This window comes from Phyllostomus discolor, chromosome X (genome assembly GCF_004126475.2).
Source record: "Phyllostomus discolor isolate MPI-MPIP mPhyDis1 chromosome X, mPhyDis1.pri.v3, whole genome shotgun sequence".
Classification (NCBI taxonomy): domain Eukaryota; kingdom Metazoa; phylum Chordata; class Mammalia; order Chiroptera; family Phyllostomidae; genus Phyllostomus; species Phyllostomus discolor.
Window position 1 is genome coordinate 100,894,381 of NC_050198.1, and position 19,814 is coordinate 100,914,194.

The 19,814-nt window shown below is 41.2% G+C and overlaps 1 protein-coding gene across 1 annotated transcript; it reads right to left on the bottom strand.

Annotated features, from left to right (window-relative positions):
• Window positions 1–15,820: 15,820 nt before the first annotated feature.
• RTL3 (retrotransposon Gag like 3) lies at window positions 15,821–19,063 on the bottom strand. The gene is made up of 2 exons (XM_028522164.2): window positions 18,853–19,063; window positions 15,821–18,248 (listed from the first exon to the last, which is right to left on the bottom strand). The coding sequence occupies exon 2, from the start codon at window positions 18,050–18,052 to the stop codon at window positions 16,670–16,672; it is 1,383 nt and encodes a 460-aa protein (XP_028377965.1). The 5' UTR covers window positions 18,053–18,248; window positions 18,853–19,063; the 3' UTR covers window positions 15,821–16,669.
• Window positions 19,064–19,814: the final 751 nt, after the last annotated feature.

Below are 19,814 nucleotides of genomic sequence, written 5' to 3' on the forward strand. Positions count from 1 at the left end.
ATGTATTAGGGCAAGTGGCCTTTAAGGGCAACATGATCACAGTGAATTTTAGCTAATGCCTGTTTTAACGTTTGCATTTATTTCTATTTCAGAAGCTACCCACTATTTAGAAAATTGAAAGAGAATGTTCTAGAGCAGTGGTATCTGATAAAAAATGTGAGTATATAAGCCATCTTTAATTGAACTTTTATTTTATTTATTTATTTTTAGAGAGAGGAGAAGGAAAGGAGAGAGAGAGAGGGAAACATCTGTGTATGGTTGCCTTTCATGTGCCCCCCACTGGGGACCTGGCCTACAACCCAGGCATATGCCCTGACTGGGAATTGAACCGGTGACCATTTGATTCACAGGCTGGTGCTCAATCCACTGAGCTATGCCAGCCAGGGCTTAATTGAAAATTTTATGGAGCTATTTTGTGTCAATTCTACAACATTGCATATAACTTTATAAATATTTTTGAAAGATAGCTTCATAAGTATTTAATATTTCACTAATTTAATTTTGAATTGCCAAGTATTCTATTTGGTCTTTTTATGTTTTATTATAGTTTGTTTTAAAAAAATGTACATTTTTAGAGTATTTTTGAGTAAATTTCATGTACTGAAAATAAAAATGTAAAAAAAATTATTGAGATAAGTATAGATTTACATTCTGTTGTAACAATAAATGCAGAGGGGTGTTGTATACCCTTTATCCAGCTACTCTCAATGGTAATGGTTTGCAAAACTATAGTACAATATATTAGTCACCATATTGACATAGGTGCAATTCACCAGTGTTTTTTCTTTGTTTCACTTTATTTTTTTTCCATTTTTTATTTTATTGTTGTTCACTTTAAGTAGAACCTAATCAACGAAACAAACAAGCCAGCAAAATATAACCAGAGACATTGCAATTCACCAATTGTTTAAAGAGACTTCTCATTTAAATTGTATTTCTGTGTGTATTTAGTTCTACACAATTTTACTACATGCGTAGGTTGGTGTATCCATCATCATAGTCAAGACACTGAAAGCTCCACGCGACCAGGATTCCTTGTGCTGCCGTTTCATAGACACTCCCCGACTCCCACCCCCTAACTCCTTGGCAGCCACTGATCACTTACCCATCTCTATAATTTATTTCAACAATATTTCATGAATGGAATTGTAAAATTAGTGACCTTTTTGTTTTTGTTTAAATATTTTATTTATTTTATTATTAGAAAGAGGGGAAGGGAAGGAGAAAGAGAGGGAGAGAAAAATCAGTGTGTGGCTGCTTCTTGCGCTTCCCCTACTGGGGACCCGGCCCACAACCCAGGCATGTGCCCTGACTGGGAATCAAACCAGTGACTCTTTGGTTCACAGGCTGGAGATCAATCCACTGAGCCACACCAGCCAGGGCAGTGACCTTTTTGGATAGCCACTTTTGAACTTACCATAATTACCTGTGCATTCATGCAAGTTGTTTCACATTTCAATAGTTCATTCCTTTTTATTGCTGAGTGGTACTGCACGGCATACTCCCCTATTGAGGGGGATGTGGTCTGTTCCTATCATTTAGCTCTTATAAATAAGGCTTTTTATGAAGACAAACTTTTATTCCTCTAGAATAAGTGCCCTTTGATTTAAGTAAGTGCTTGTTTAGTTTTGTAATTAACTCGCAAACTGTTTTCCAGGATAGTTGTATCAGTTTACATTTCCACCATCGATATGTGAATGATCCAGTTTATCTGCACCCTTGCCAGCATTTGCTATTGAACAATTTCCATGTGTTTACCTGCCATCTATATATCCTCTTTAGTGAAATGCATGTTTCTGTCTCGTGCCTGTTTTCTAATTGTATTGTTTGATTTCTACTGTTGAGATTTGAAAGTTCTTTATACATTTTACATATTAGATATTTTTAAAAGATTTTATTGCCTGGCTGGTGTAGCTCAGTGGATTGAGCGTGGGCTGGAAACCAAAGTGTCCCAGGTTCGATTCCCAGCCAGGGTACATTCCTGGGTTGCAGGTCAGAACCCCCAGGAACTGCACATTGATGTTTCTCTCTCTATCTCTCTATCTCTCTATCTCCCTCCCTTCCCTCTCTAAAAATAAATAAAATAAAATCTTTAAAAAAAAGAAATATTTGTAATTTTTTTTTATTTATTCATTTTTTAGAGAGAGTGGAGGGAGGGAGAAAGAAAGGGAGAGCAATGTTGATGTGTGAGAGAAACATCTACTGGTTGTCTCTTGCACGCCCCCAACTGGGGACCTGGCCCACAACCCAAGCATGTGCCCTGACTGGGAATCAACCAATGACCTTTTGGTTCATAGGCTAATGCCCCCACTGAGCCTTGCCAGCCAGGGCTAGATACTAGTTCTTATCAGATATGTTTTTTGCAAATATTTTCTCCAAGTCTTAACTTGTTTTTCTTTTCTCTTCCCATGGGCTTTCACAGAGCAAAAGCTTTTAATTTTGATGAAATCCAAGTTATCAATTTTCCCTTTTATATACTGGTCCTTTGCTGTCAACTCTAAAAATTCTTTGTCTGGCCCTAGACCTTGAAGATTTTCTTTTATAATTTTTCCTAAAAGTTGTATAGTTTTATGTGTTACATTTGAATCAATGATTCATTTTGAATTATCTTTTCTAGAATGTATGGTTTTCCCCCATGTATGTCCACTTGCTCTATCACAAACTGAAAAGGTTTTCCATATTTGTCAAAAATCAGTGGGGCCCTGGCTGGTGTGGCTCAGTGGATTGAGCACCGGCCTTCAAACCAAAGGGTCACTGGTTCAACTCCCAGTCAGGGCACATGCCTGGGTTGCAGGCCAGATGCCCAGGATGGGGGGCATGAGAAGCAAGCACACAATGACATTTTTTTCCCTCTCTTTCTCCCTCCCTTCGCCTCTAAACATAAATAAATAAAGTCTTTTAAAAAATCTATTGGAAATATTTGTATGGGTCTCTTTCTATGAACTGTATTGTGTTCCATTGATCTTTGTATCTATCTCTCCACCAATATAACAGTATCTTGATTACTATAGCTATATGACAACATAATATCAGAGAGTGATTTTTTCTACATTGTTCTTTTCTGTCATTTTTGTTTTAGCTATTCTAAATCCTACAACTTTTCATATGCATGCATACCTCAGAGATATTGCTGGTTTGCATCCAGACCTCCACAAAACAGTGAGTATCTCAATAAAATTCATCACACAATTTTTTTTAGTTTTCCAGTGCATATAAAAGTTATGTTTATACTTTATTAAGTGTGCAAAAGCATTATGTCTAAAAAACACTGCACATATGTTAAATCTAAAATACTTTATTGCTAAAAAATGACTCCCCTGGATGTTGGCAATTTTTAGTATAGTAGAGAATAAGTTGCAACATTTCCCTACTTTATTTTCCTTTTAAGAAATTATTTGTGGGAGAAAACTGTACTTGAACAATGATTAAAATAAAATTAAAAAATTATTTGTAACACTTCACACCAGTCAGAATGGCCATCATGAATAGATCAATGAACCAGTGTTGTTGAAGTTGTGGTGAAAAGGGAACCCTAGTGCACTGTTGGTGGGAATGCAGACTGGTGCAGCCACTGTGGAAAGCAGTAGAAAATTTCCTCAGAAAACTAAAAATGGAACTGCCTTTTGACCTGATAATTCCACTGCTGGGATTATACCCTAAGAACCCTGAAACACCAATTCAAAAGAACCTATGTACCCCAATGTTCATAGCAGCACAATTTACAATAGCCAAGAGCTAGAAGCAACCTCAGTGCCCATCAGTAAATGAGTGGATCAAAAAACTGTGGTATATTTACACAGTGGAATTCTATGCAGCAGAGAGAAAGAAGGAGCTCCTACCCTTTGCAACAGCACGGATGGAACTGGAGAGCATTATGCTAAGTGAAATAAGACAGGTGGTGAAAGACAAATACCGTATGATCTCACCTACAAGTGAACCTAATGAATAAAACAAACAAGTGAGCAAAATATAACCAGTGACATAGAAATAAAGAACAATCTGACAGTAACCACAGGAGATGGGGAGGGGGATAATGAGGGAAAGAAGGGGAAGGGTCAAGTCAAGAAACATGTATAAAGGACCCATGGACAAAGACAATGGGGGGAGGATTGAATGTGGGAGGTGGGGGTGGGTAGGGCAGGGGAGAGTAATGGGGGAAAACTGGGGACATCTGTAACTGAACAACAATAAAAATTAAAAAAAATATTCATGAAGGATACAATGATCAGCTCACATTGGGCTTGTTTCTTCCAGGCTTGGACAGTTGCAGGCACTCAAAGTCCAGTCAGAGCCATTGCATGTCATCCAGCTGGTGGCAGGGAGGAATGGAAGCTCTTCTCTGTGCTCCAGATGTTTCAGGAGGTAGAGATTTGGATTTTTGTTGGGGAGATTTATAGTATCAACCCTACTGAAGTGTGGAAACACCTCAGTAAGTATAAAATGACTTTAAAAAATATTTATTTATTTATTTTTAGAGAGGGAAGGGAGGGAGAAAGAAAGAGAGAAACATCAATGTGTGGTTGCTGGGGGTCATAGCCTGCAACCCAGGCATGTACCCTGACTGGGAATCGAACCTGCGACACTTTGGTTCACAGCCCGAGCTCAATCCACTGAGCTATGCCAGCCAGGGCCTAAAATGACTTTAATACAACAAACTTGACACCATTGTTCCTGAATTATGATGCATGAAAACAATTTCCTCACTACCCCTTGTCAATTAAGAGTGTTATCTTTTTCTACCTTCTAATTAGTTTGGATGGTGCTTTATAGATTCCAACACATTCTTACTTTCTTTGGTCTTATTTTATATTGTGAAAAGCCTCATAAGGGAGACCTAACTGTCCTCATTTTACAAATGAAGAAGTACATTTGGGGGAGATTAAGGGACTTGAGATGTCACAGTTTGGACTTCATTAAAACCTAAGTTTTGGACTCCAAATAAAGTGTTCTTTTTAGGTATTGAATTTCCTTTCAATCAATGGCAAAGGGTATACGGGGGATAAATGGTGATGGAAAAAAGACAAAATGAAAAAATAAAGTAAAAAAAGGAAACTCTAAAAGTGAAATATTCTGGACACACAATAAGTAAATGGCAGAACCGGGGCACCAAAAATTTCAAACCTAGAACACTCTCCTTCCACTTTTCCACAATTCCTTCCCATAATATTTGAATGCTGCTACATGCGCATGCACACACACATTATTTTTCTGCCTGAAACTCTTTAGTGAACCCACATTGCATTTTATAATACAATTTCAACCTCTTTCTATGGTTTATGAACCAGTGGCTCACATCTGAGGCCTTCAGTGTATGCTGTGGCCTATTACTGCAACTCGTCTTGTCTTTAAGTGCCACCCCAACTCTAGTAGAACCTGGGATGGGGACTTGAGTGTTGATAGTTTATCTGAGAGATCAGCCTACGAATCAGGAATAAGGAAGCAAGGAGCAAGGGACAGAAAATAAAGAAATGTCAGTATCAGGTGGCTTTATTAAAATCACTTATGGAGGCAGTCGGGACTTGATCATGCCAGGATATCACAGAAGCAAACAGAATGCCTGCCCAGAATGGACACCTGCAAGAACGGAGGATAGATCATTCACCCACCAGCTCTCACATTGGTTGGTGAGTGCCCACAGTGGTATTACTTCCTCAAACTTCTTGAACACTGGGTTTAGTGGGCTCTGAAGTTTTAGCAAAATCCCTGAAACAGAAAATGAGAAGACATTCTGTAAGCTAGAGGTGGGACACTGCGTGTATGAGGTGAGTCTGAGCTCGCACTAATGGTGCACAGCATTTTCCTGTCTACAGTCTCTACTATGGTGTTGAATAGAAGTGGTGAGGGTCAGCATCCTTGTCTTCCTGCCTAATTGTAGAGAAAATATGTAGTCTTCTATTATTAAGTATGATGTGAACTGAGGAATTTCCATAGATGCTGTTTTATCAACTTGAAAAGCTTCCCTTGTATTTTTAAGCTTGTTGAGTGTTTTATCATGAAGTGGGGTTGGATTTTGTCAGATACTTTTTTAAAAAAAGATTTTATTTATTTATTTTTAGAGAGAGGGGAAGGGAGGGAGAAAGAGAGGGAGAGAAACATCAATGTGTGGTTGCCTCTCATGTGCCCCCTACTGGGGATGTGGCCCGCAACCCAGGCATGTGCCCTGACTGGGAATCGAACTGGTGATCTTTTGACTCTCAGGCCAGCACTTAATCCACTGAGCCATACCATCCAGGGTCTGTGAAAAGTTTTTTGATTACCAATTTAATCACTTCAATTGTTATAGATCTATTCAGACATTTTATTTCTTCTTTATTTAATCTGTTTCAGCAGTTTGTGTGTTTCTGGACATTTTTTTCATTTCATCTAGATTATGTAATCATTGGCATATATTTTTTCATAGTATCATCTCATAGTCTTTGTTCTTTCTGTGAGATTGATAGTAAGGTCCCAACTTTCATTTCAGATTTTAGTAATTTTAGTTTTATTTCTTTTTTCTTATTTAGTCTGTCTAAAAGATTGCTAATTTTGTTGCTCTTTCTAAAGAACCAGCTTTTAGATTAGTTGATTTTTCTGTGTTGTTTTTCTCTCCTCTATTTCATTAACCCCTGCAGTAATTGTTATCATTTCCTTCCTTTTGCCTACTTTCAGTTCAGTTTTTTTTTTAAGTTTCTTAAGGTAGAAATTGGGTTATTGATTTGAGACCTTTTTTAATACAGGCAATTAAAACCATAAATTTTTCCTCTAAACACTGATTTTGTTGCATCCCATAAGTTTTCTTATGTTTTCATTTGCATTCATCTAGAAGTATTTCCTAATTTCCTTTGTGATTTCTGCTTTGACCCATTGGTCAAAGGAGCATATGGTTTTATTTCCATATATTTGGGAATTTTCCTAATGTCCTTCTGTTATTGCTTATAATTTCATTCTATTATTGTTGGTGAGCATGCTTTGTAGAATTTCAGTCCTTTCATGTTTACTGATGGTTATTTTATGGTCTAGTTTAGGGTTTATTCTGAAGAATGTTCCATGTTCATTTGAATATGTACTCTGCTGTTGTTGGATGCCGTGTTCTGACTATTTGGTTTGTCCCATCTAATTGGTTTATAGTCTCGTGTGGTATGTTTTTAATTGCCATTTTAAATAATGGTTTCTATTTTACTTGAGAAACCAACCAACAAGAAACAAGTTGATAAAACTCCTAAGAAGCCAGGAAACTTCTAGCCAAACCAACATATAAAATAAAAATGAGAAAGAAAATGTCAAACTTGTGTTCATATATCAAAGTGGTTTTCCTTTTAAATTTCATTCTTGTGCAAAACAGTTCTTAATAAATTGTAAATGTTAAGAATAATAACTGCTTAATCTCTTATTCAATTAATCATTTAGTCATATTTGGTGAACATAGTGAAGTTTAGAAAAATATTAAACTGGAAAACAGAAGACATGCATTCTAGATCTGACTGTATCACTAACTTGCCCTTTTTAGCCTCTGTGGAGAATCTGACCACTCTGGGCTTCAGTGTCTCTGTCTGTAAGTTTCAACTCCACTAGGTTAAGTATTCTCTGTATGGGTCAGTAAAAGCATGGGCTTTGAGAGAAAGAGATGAGTTCATCTTAGAACTTCACCAGTCTCTCCTAAGTGACCTTCGTCTCACTGAGACTTGGTTTTCTAGAACTATAACATGAGGAGAATGATATGTATCTTGGCAAATCATTTGTTAAGGTTAAATTAGATTTCATGAGTAAAACAGCGAGCGCAGAGCATGGCCAACAATAGGTGCTCATTAACTGCTAGTTCTATATTCCCTTTTTATGAGTGATCAATAAAGAGACTAATTAGGAGTCTTAGTAATAAGGATAGTTGCTATACAGTATCCACATCAGCATTCTTTGAAATGATGACTAATGTAACAGCTGTCACATCTGGTAGGAAGGAAAAGTGTGAATTCTCATGTAATTCTCATTTTTACAGCCTACACAGCTATAAGGCAATAATGGAAATTTCTTAGAATATAAAATGCAAAAGAAAAATCTGAAAATGATGTCTCTTTAATCTATTCTTTATGCAAACTCAATATCCCTTTAAAGAGTTAGGCAGCTTTTAGGGCAATGGTAACATTTTAGGTTATATCTGAGCTTGCTGTTTGACATTTCTTTCATTTTGATCCTAACTCAGTGTCTGACAGATGATAGAAAATTTTTAAAAATGTGTATGGAATAACTGAATTACCTTTTGCAATATTTTACAATGGTGAGCAACATCAAAATCACCGTGATATTTTTTCCCATGGTAAACCAACATGCAAAGAGAAGCCAATTAACTTTCCCAAGGTCACAGGGTGAGTTGGAAACTACAACTGAAATCCAGAGGACCTCCTCTGCCCCTCACTTGGTCTCACCATGTGGCCCGATTAGAGCTTTGTAGCCCTTGCCTGTCGTTCCCTTCTTCATCGGTATAACAGTGTCTTTATTATGTTAAAAAGCTTTAACAAAGTTATTAAATCAGTGTAAGGAGCTTTTCTCATCTGCTTTCCTTTCCCTTATGGAAAGGCAGTGAGGAGGAAGTCTCCGTATTGCAGGTTATCGATGGTTAATCATCTGTGAATGTCCTGTTACTTGGGTTTCTGAGAGACAAGCAGAGAAAAGGACCCAGGATGAGAGCATATCCGGAGCGGAGCCAGAGAGTAGTGGAAGGCAGCTGAGACCGCCAATTTTTGGTATTTTCTAGGGCAGGGATTTCACTTTCTACATTTTACGTGAGCAGAATTATTTATGCTTATTGGAACATATTTAGATTTTCCATTAAATATCATTAATTCGTATACAGATTTTACTTGGCCTTGCCCCTTATTGGTCTCTCCTTCCTCCATTTCTTCAAACACAACTAATTTTACAACAGAAGGCAGTGTTAAACATTAAACGTTGAAGTGCAGAAATTCCCTTTGGTATTCGTCGTTTTGGAAATGCCTTTAGTAATATTGGAGTTCAGCTGCCTTTTCCTCTAATCCTTATAAGAGCTCCACTGGCAATGCAGCTGGTTCACTTGTTGCCTGTTATGTGGTATCTGTGGTGTAACTGACAGGAAAAAAGCAATGAGAAAGGCTAAGAAAAACAATGAGCTCAGCTATAGAGTTTCAGACATTTTGTTCTGTATGGTTGTAAAATTTCATGCTTTCTTTTTCCCATGCGAATGTTAGGTTGCCAGATGTCCCGCGCACACATGACCGTTCTGCGCTTCTGTGCCATATCCCATTTTCATCTGTATCGGAATACATAATGGTCCTCCCACTGGAGCCAAGGCAGACACAATTAGTTGACTACTGTTGGCATTCGTTCCTTCTTCCCTCCCCCACCAACCTGGATGAAATATGTCCCACATTCTCCAAACGAAAACCCTTCGCCAAACTTTCTCACATGTTTGAATCACTGTGAGGCAGAATAATAAACGAAATGAGAAGCTTGTTAGTCATATGAAAGGATGCTGGCGGTAATTTCCTATAGAGTTATGACTTGCTCAGAGGCCAGTACAACTGTGACCTTTTACCTTTTGTTTTTTACCTGGAAATCATATACATTGAATATGGAAAAGTCCTATAAAGTTTAATTTTTAACTTAATATTCTCTTGTTGGGGCCTGAAGATTAATCTGTTTTGACAGATTTTCTTGGGTTAGGCTAAATAGACGAAGAAATAAATTCAGACCAGTTATAGTGAATGATCATTTAGTTGCATGCCATGGAAAAGAATTGGCAATTTAAATAATAGAATATTCTGGTAAACAGAGTGCTGGTATACATGCCAAAAATGTTATTTTTATTTTCAAGCAATTTGCTTATAATAGTACCAAAACTACTTAATATGATATTTATATTAGCTTAATTGGATCTTGCTTTGACTATATAGAATATTGGACACATATCCAATACCTCCGAGAAGTCTGTGACATTAAAATTAAAACAGCCATTTTAGTGTCATGAATGTCCTTGGGGTTATTATTACAAACATAAGTTAGAATACTTTTTATTTACACAGTATTTTCACATTTCATAATGATTTTTTACATGAGTTTTTTTTTTTAATTTGATGCTTTCTCTAACTTCTCTGGGTAGGTAAAGTGAGTCTTGTTACCTTTATTTCATACATGAAATAGGTGGTATAGCTACTAAGTGACAAATCTGGGAGGTTAATCAGTTTAATCCTAATGTCCTGACCCCTAGTACGCTGATGCCTATTTTGCTGTTGTCATTTGATAGTTGATGTTTAGTACAATGCTAGATATTAAAGTTTATCACCTTTAGAATTTTTAAAATCATCTGTCCCTACAAGACCATTAAAAAACGTGCTTAGAAATACACAGGCACTTTGAGAACTGGAGCACATCTGACCCCTGCCACGCAGGGAAGGGACCATGACTGCGGCAGGCACACCAAAAGAGCACGGAATATGAAATATTTGTTAAGAAAACAAACCAGAAAGGGTGGCTACCAAAATATATAGAGATCATTTTTCCTGTTAAAGTTCAAACTTAGAAAATGTAGCTCAAGGGGGAACTGTTTTCTTTTTATCTGTGCCAAATATTACAGAATATATATTTTCAGAAAATCTCTCCATGTAGTCTTTAAAAATTGAAAGTGATGGGGACCAAATGGAAAGGTTGTTTCTTATAATTCATGAACCTTTGTGCATTATCAGGTTGTAAAATTTTTGATGGTAGGGACATTATCCTGTGTGTTTGTGCATACTTCAGTGTGTTGTTCATAGTAAGAACTCAGACATTTGAGGAAAATTGGGCTTCAATCATTTGTAATTATTTGTGTTTGATGGTTTGAACCCATCTTCATAAAACCTAAGAAGGTAAAAAAATGTAAGGGTATTTTGTGGCTCTCTCTCATCCATTTCCACATTGCTATCAAAATCTCTAAAATACAAACTAATCACGTTTCTTTCCTACTTAAATCTTCTGCTATATATGAGCATTATATATTATCCCATTACCTTGTTGCAGTGAATGTGCATTACCTTGTAGCAGGAGAGGAAACACATACTCCTACTGTACACACACCTGCGTGCCCACTCCTACTCTGCAGTGAAATAGAACTATCTTTTATTTTTTTTCTTTTTTAAAGATTTTATTTCTTTACTTTAGAGAGAGAGAGGAAGGAAGGGAGGAAGAAAGGGAGAGAAATACCAGTGTGTGGTTGCCTCTCCTGTGTCCCCAACTGGGGATCTGGCCTGCAATCCAGGCATATGCCCTGACTGGGAATAGAACATGCAACCCTTTGCTTTGCAGGCTGATGCTCAATCCATTGAGCCACACCAGCCAGGGCAGAACTATCTTTTCTAAACACACCATGATTTTTCCCTCCAAGTCCTGTTTCCGTGTACACTGTACTCAACCTGTAATGCCCTGCCCTACTCACGTTTCCAGTGAGATTTCTCCAAGACTCAGCTCAAAGCACACGTTTTCAGTCTGGAGCAGAATCAGCACTCTGTCCTCTGTACACCACAGCCATGTGTCACACAACAGCTTCTCCCATCACACTGTGGTTCTAAGACATCCCTGTACCTCTCTTTATCTTCCTTTTTCCTCTTCTTTGCCCTAATCCTGTGCCTGTGCCTGACCCATGGAAGGCGTTCAGTGAATGTTTGTTGAATGACTAAATAAATGAATGCATTAACAAATTAATATCTTTATCTAAGGTGATACAACTCATGTCCAGTGAATAAATATTGCTAAAGTAGCTCATGAAGAGTGAAGATTCTTCAGCCTAAGGAACAGTGGTTTGAACTCCAACTTGAAAGTGAGACTGACCAGGTTTTATTTTTAGCGTTCACCATTTCCTAGTAGTGTGACTTTTGGTGAGTGAACTCACTTCAGCAGGCTTCACTGCTTTGATTTAGACCCTGAGGCTAATAGTATCTACCTTGCATACAGTTGAAAAGACCTGAAGCAGCAAGTCCAGTATCTGGCAAAACCCAGCTGCTTATTGATGGATAGTTATCACTGTTAGTGTCATCAGCTTGTGCACTGTTTCATTTTGGTGTATTTGTTACCACCACACTTTTGATTATCTATGCTAGCTGTATAATGGTCTAATGCCTGCTAATTTTTCTCATGGAGCACGTTGTGAATAAATGTTTCATTGTACTTTAGTCTCTCTCCACAGTATCTAAGTTGGTGCTGGCCACATACTTAATTTTTTTTTTAAGATTTTATTTAAAGAGGGGAAGGGGAAGGGAGATAGAGAAACATTGATGTGTGGTTGGTTCTCCCACACCCCTACTAGAGACCTGGCCTGCAACCCAGGCATGTGCCCTGGCTGGGAATTGTACCAGTGACCCTTGGTTCACAGGCCTGTACTCAATCCACTGAGCCACACTAGCCAAGGCCACATCCTTGATTTTTAACTACTGGATTAGAAGTGTGATTTATGGTGAAAAGAACACTGGATATGGAGTCAGGAGATTGGCATAACAGTACATTAAGTAGCTTTCCTTTTTTCTGGGGCTCCTCAGCTTCTTCATTTGCGAGATTAAAGGGACAGACTTCTTAAGTCTTTGAAAACTAACAAAATCTGTGATTCTGTGATGAGCTAATTGATTCTTTTCGTGAAATAATGACTTGCACCATAGTCAAATAACCTCTATAGCTAGATAGAACAATGTAGGACTCAGGTGGGCTGACCAGCCATCTCAGTTTTCTCAGAACTGCCCCAGTGTCAACATTGAGAGTCCTGCGCACTGTGAATCCTCTTAGTTCAAGGGGAATTGACACAGTCAGTCTCCCTGACTCCAACTATTTTGACAAAGAAATGATATTTTTTCTTTGTCCCTGCTGAAAGCTTTTTTGTTCTCTTTTTTCACATATGCAAAAACTGTACTTATTTATTTTCTATTTAAAAAATATTTAATTGTTGTTCAAGTACAGTAGTCTCCATTTTCCCCCAACCCTTCCCCCCCTACCCCAGCTATCCCCACTTCTCACCCTCGGTCCTACCCCCCTTTGGCTTTGTCCCCATGTCCTTGTGTTCTCTTGAATTCTGCATTGACAAATAGTGCTTGCTCTTAAGGGTACAGAGGAGCGACTGAAAGGACAAAAAATAAGAAGAGCCCATAATATACAAATAAGCACCCTTCTCTGGGTAAGGATAACTCACTGCCATTGCACCAGTCGCTGTGGAGAACTTTTAAGTAACAGGACTTACGTTAGGCTATGCTATCAAGGGTAGGGATATGGAAGGTTCTATCTCAATGTATTTTTGTGTGAGGGCTGGAGAGGGGGGATGTAGGACATCTATCTTGGGAAAGGTACCCGCACACCACAAGGTGGTGGTGTGTCATGGCAAAATATGTTACATTGTTCATAGAGGAAGGGAAGGCTAACAAGGACTAGAAGAGGTACAATTTAAAGCTATATAGGATTTGGATTACTGAATGTTTTTAATGTTTTTATATTTTTATGTTTACTTTTTTCTTTTTATATTTTTCAATTGCAGTTTACATTCGGTATTGTTTTATATTCGATTCAGGTGTCCAGCACAGGAGATTGGCTATTAAAGAGTCTAAGGAGACAATCCCAGGAGTGATGCACATGCTTCTAGATAAAAAGGCACAGACCCTACTGGTCACTGACTATTACTGCATGTCCGACTCTCATGAAACAATACCATGTAATCTGAAATGGGGCCGTGCCATCAGTTAAACAAGAAGAACTCCTCCAAGAGATAAAGAGGTAAGTTTGGGGGTGAATGAGATAGTGAGGGCGTTGCGATTGAGATCAAGGGAACTGGGCAAACAGAATTACAAGCCAAATGGTCCTTAACAATTTTCCTTTTTGTTTTTTTCCCCTCATTTTCAGGGTTACCTCTGAGCTGCCACAATCTTGTTTGGCCCTCACCACTGCATTAGGGACATTGGCATGGTGTAGGGGAAAGGGCACAGGCTTTGGAGGCCCAATAGGCCTCTACCACTTACTTACTGGCTTTGTGACTTTGACCTTGTTGGAATTCTGTTTGCTCACGGCTAAAATAGAAGCAAACATACCTACTTTACTGGCTCATTCTGGGGAATAATGACATAATTAATTTGTATAACACGCCTGGCATTGTAGCAGAAATATACTAGTGGCTCGCTGAATGGTAAGCTCCTCGCCTATCCCCTTCTAGGGCAACAACCATGTATTTGATTGTTTGTGTAATCTCCTTCAAGTGGCCTCAAAGACACTCCTAAGGGAGAGTGGAAAACACAGAGGACATGCACTAGAGTCTACCTGCCTTGGTCACTCCCCATATCTCACCCGGAGATTGCAGCCCCTCCATCTCTCCTACCACACACAGTGTGTGTGTGTGTGTGTGTGTGTGTGTGTGTGTGTGTGTGTGATTTAAGTGAATACACGGCACTAGCCCCTCTCATGTCCATAAGGACGTGTGTTCCTTTCTCTGACCCGGCTTTTCCTGTGTGTCATGCAAGCAGTATGGCCACTTGTGTATGTAGGAAAGGCACAGCTGGCTACTAATGATCTGCCTGTGTTGGAGCTGATTCCTGCCATCCAACTCCTATGCACCGGCACAAGCAGGTTAACAGGCATGAGCTCTAGGGCAGATCCTCTGGTGCAAGGAATAAGACCTTGTCACTTCATGGTATAGCTGGGTCACTGAGCGGTCTCATTGACCTCACCAGTGTCTTTTCTGTTTGTTTGTTTGTTTGGTTGGTTACCTTAGAAAGTCCGAGAAGTTTCTTTTCAAAGGTGCTCAATAATTTCCTCATAGGAGTGAGATCATATGGTACTTGTCTTTCTCTGACTGGCTTACTTCACTCAGCATAATGTTCTCCAAGGCTGTGCATGCTGCCACAGTAGGTAAAATTTTTCTTCTATTTTACAGCTGTGTAGTATTCATTTGAACCAACTGAACTAACAAGCAAAACAGAGACAGACTCATAGATAGGGAGCAGGCTGACAGCTCAGAGGGTGGGGGTTGGGGGGTAAAGGGGTGGAGGAAAAAAGAAAAAGAAGAGAAATATCTCATGGACATGGACAATGGGGTGGCTTTGTGAGGGGAAAAGGGGGGTGGATGGAAGTGGAAGAAAATATAGGGGGATAAATCGCCATGGGAAAAATACAGTAAAATATATTATGATTCAAAAATTAAAAAATTAGCCCTGGCTGGTGTGGTTCAGTGGATTGAGCACCGGCCCGTGAACCAGGGGGGTGCCAGTTTGATTCCCGGTTGGGGTGCATGCCTGGGCTGCGGCCAGGTTCCCAGTGGGGGGCATCTAAGAGGCAACCACACATTGATTTTCTCTCTCCCTCCCTTCCCCTGTGTCTAAAAATAAATAAAATATTTTTTTTAAATGTAAAAATTAAAATAAAAATCCTGTTTTTTTAAAGCTTCTCAATGGCTCTGTTAGTTCTCCCTTTACTTTTGTAGAAACTTCCCCCTCCCTTCACCCTTGCCCTGAGAACCCGAAACCCTTCTCTGAATTCTTTCCAGCCTCCTACCAATTTCCCACAAACCCTCTTCTCAGCCTTCCACCCCGCCCCCCCCCACCATACCTCACCGCATCTCCCTCCGCCCCAGCCAATCTCCTACTGCCTCCATCTCCCCCTGTCCCCATTACCCAGTGACCCATCACTACCCCGGGGATATTTAGGACCTCCCCCAAACTTTTAGCCTTTTCTAACCCCCTCATTTCCTCCCAACTTACTTATCCCTATCCTCTTCCCTCTGCTGAGCTAAGAAATAATTCAAACACCAGTAGAAATTGCCAAGGTTTATTGAATTTTAAAAAAATACCACTTGCAAATTTATTTTTATTGGAAATATATTGTTGTGCTAGAGAAAATCTTGATAAGAAAAAAATAAAGTCAGTCTAACAACTATACTTTCTCCATGTTAGTTTCTAATATCTATTCTCATGCATATTGTTAGTATAAATTGTAATTAAAACAGCCCCGCAGTAATGCAGGGTTCAAAAGAAAGGGGCATGCAGTTTTGGTGAAAGAAGAGCAGCTCAAATTCGTCAGGTTCAGTCCATGATCCAAGAGGCAGGGTCGTTGTACAGGTAGCCTTTGTTCATTGCCAGAGATTCAGTGGAAGTTTCTGGAAGCAGCAAATGCTGATGACAGCTGAGGTAACAGAAGACAGGTTGCCAGGAGCAGTCACTAGGACACAGGATCTACCCAGCAATTATTTCATCACGACGTCTTCTATTCCACCTGTGCTTGAAGCAGTTGTAATGACAATAACGAGATGGAAAGGACACAGTGCGGGTACTCCACTCTATGTTTGGGTCGTGTGTTTCAAGCCAGTGGATTCCAAGAATCAGAGGGTATCGTGGTGCATGAATAATATCAAACTGGAGCTCCTCGACGTGGTTTCCAATTTTAACTTCGACAGGTGGTGTTTCCTTAGTTATGGGTCCATTAATCAGTGGACGTCCGTCTACTGTTTCGAGCATCAGAGGGAAGATGTTATTGCGGATGGGCAGCTTCTCTCGAAGAACCACGGAATGGTCAATGCTGTTCCTGTAGGAGCCTGAATCCACCATCGCTTGCTCGAAGAATTGTCGTCTTCCCAGTCGAATTTCAACAGTAAGCCATAGGGTACGGGACATGGATATTGGAAGTGAGGGGGATGCGTATTTGTAGATTGGCCCGCCCGGGTTCCCCCTTACCGCCGGGCCTCGAAGTTTCCCGCCTGCTGGGCACGATGAGGCTTGACAGGGCAATCTCTGGCAAAATGACCAGGATGACCACAGTAGAGGCACAAGTGGCCAACACGGCGGCGGGCCCGTTCAGCTTCACTGAGGTGTGGGCGGTTGTTTGCATCCTGCACAGGTCTGTTTTCAGCTGGTGGACTCTCGGGCCCAGCTCTCTCCTCAGAGGCATTTGCCCCTTCTGCATTTACATCGGGCTTACTGCTTTGCTTTTCTTCTAGGCTGATGCACTGGGTGATCATATCAGAGGGGTTGGTGGCTGGGCTTGTCTGAGACAGTTCATCTCGGATAGAACTGGCAAGCCTTTCCTGAAACTGGATGCAGAGGCTACTTTCATCCCAGTTTAGCACCTGAGCGATGAGGTGGAAGTGGGTCACACACTGGTGGACAGGGTCCTCCCCCTGGCAAAGCTGACGGAAGTGGTGGTTGGCATCATCCATGGTTTCTGGATTGTCAAAAGCATCCTGGAGCATTTGAATGAAGCTTTCAAATTGCTCCAGCAGGGGGCTTTGAATCTCTACTAAGGGCTGGAACCACCTTCCCGCCTCACCTGAGAAGCGGTTGCCAACAAAGCTCACTAAGGCTGCTTCCGTGGGATACAGGTGCCCTCTGACTCTCACATAACTATTCAGCTGAACCAGGCCCTCGGGCAGCTTCGGGGCCTTCCCCTTGAAGGGCAGAGGGTATTCTAAGGGGAAGGCTTCAGCCTCTAACCCACTGGGGAACTGTAGCAACTCAGAAGCGGCTGGTGTCTCAACAGCTATTAGGTCCTCCAGGGGCTCCTGGGGCAAGTGAGACTCCAGAGGTTCCTGGGGAGCCTGAAGCTCACGGGGCTCCGGGGATGCTGAGGTCTCCTGGCCTTCTGGTGTCTCCTGGGGCTCCTGAGCATTTGGGGGATCCCGCAGCCCTGAATTCTGGGCCTCCTGGGCCTCCTGGGCCTCTGGGGCATCTTTGGTATCAGGGGCCTCTTGGGCCTCCTTGACTCCTGGGAGCTTGTGGTCCTCCAGGGCCATCAGGGGCTTCTCAAGCTCCGTAGGCTCTGGAGGCTTTTGAGACTCGCAGGCCGATGAGAGCCCCTGGGCAGTTGGAAGTGCCTGGGGCTCTCTGGGCTTCTGGGACTCCTCAAACCCTGGGGAGTTTGGGGGGTCCCAGGATGCTGAGGGATCGGGGGGTTTTGAGGGTTTGGCGGGCTCCTGGGTGGCTGCTCGGGGCTTCTGGAGCTCTGGGATCTGGGCCTGCAGGGCAGCATTTTCTTCCATCAGCCTCTGCACCCGGGCCTGCAGAATTTCATTCTCTAGTTTCAGAGCAATATAGGAGGCTGCAAAGTCCTCCACCATCTTTTGAGGAAATGGGCTTGCTTGGGCAGTTTGCTGCCAAGAGAGATTGCGTGAGCTCTTGTGAGGCCTCTCTAAGAGCTCGTCACAGGCAGATGTCAGGCTCCTTGAGTTTTCCAGGAGGTGGGGTTGTGGGCCCTGCCAAGGTTGATTAACAGGAGCCTCTGGGGAGCGGCAGAGGGAGGTATCTCGTGATACACTGTGAAGAGAGTAGGATCTGAGGATCAGAAACTGTGGAAAGCACTCATTCAGAATAAATCAGAACAAAGGCTGCCCGACAGTGCTGGGTTCTTTTTACCATAGGCTCATATTTACGAGCTGGGTCCTATATGCCGGCTCTGACCCCGTGACATTTTACAAACAGCATCTGACCCAGACTGTGCATGTCATTTTGCATTCTCCTTTTGAAACTTAACATGATATTAGAAACAATTTCTCCATACTCTTTTCTGTTTTACATAGTCTTGAATTTCTAATGTCTGCTTCATTTCTCAGTGTGACACTTGGATTTTAACAGCTGCTTTCAATGACTAACTCATTCGAGCACTGTGGGAATTTTAGGCTCTGTGGTGGGCCAACCCAAGAGATATTTTTGGGTGGCTGGGGTAGGAGGTGGGGGGGGGAAGCTCGTCCTGACACCTCAGAAATCATACCCCGTAAGTAACCGCACAAGACCAGCCACAGGAGAAAACAAGCAATCGTTGACTAAATATATATGTGTATATGCGTTAGCAGACACATGCATATTATTTATAAAATGGCTCAAAATAGTTAAGAAAATAATCTTTATAAATGTACGTTACCATTCAGAGACTTAGTCCAGGAGCTCTGCTGTCTGCGTACCCATCGCTGAGGAGGGAAGTGTGTGAATGGCTGCGGAGGCTTTGCCTTTTCTGCACACACTGAACTCAAACAAACACACCCACTCCCAGAACACGTTCCAACTCTCCTCTGTAACGTAGCTATTTTGAGTGTGGAAGAGTTTTTTTTGACAGTACCTCACAGTTTAGAGCCGCAAGGAAAGTAGGATGCTGCGCCGATGTGAGACAGCCTCATGTACTCACTCCTTGGTTACATTAATAAATATTTGGCCAGGAAATTGGGAGTAATACCACTGCCCTTGTGAAAAGTTGCAAACATTTCTGAATGACCACAGTGGTTTGGGACTTTAATTTTTTATGTCTGTCTCATATAACCTCCCCTCACTCTATCCACACTGGGCTGTTTGTTTAATTCTCACTCAGAGAGCAGCCTGCAGCCCCCCGGCCCCTTCCCCCGCCCACCTATTCAGTCCCTAGGGTCCCTCCCTGCAATGTTTTCTTGGAAATGTTACCATGGACAGATCTAGGCAACATATAATAGGATAAGACGGTGGATGAGGCCAACTTTGTCGAAGGGTACTTGTAGCAGATGTGCAGGGTCCCAGGCTCCTTCTGAATGCCTTAGCCCAGGTTTCCTGTCTTCCCTAGGGCCTCTCGGGGGCTCTAGGCAGTGCTCAGGTGTTCACTAAGGGCTGGGCACTTGAGAATTAACCTTGTGCAAGATCTCACCTTCTCTTCTCATGGCAAATCCCAGGCACCCCCTGGACATGGACCATTTGGCCGTTTTAGGTTAAGGCTCAGAGGCGGCTGTTTTAATCCCAGTAAAGACTGGGGTTGGGGATTGTCTTTGGCCACTTCAAGCCACAGATCAAGTCAGTCATGCTCCCAGGTTGCCTTTAAAAATGGTCAGTTCCACATTAGTCAGCATAATAGGATAAACCCTG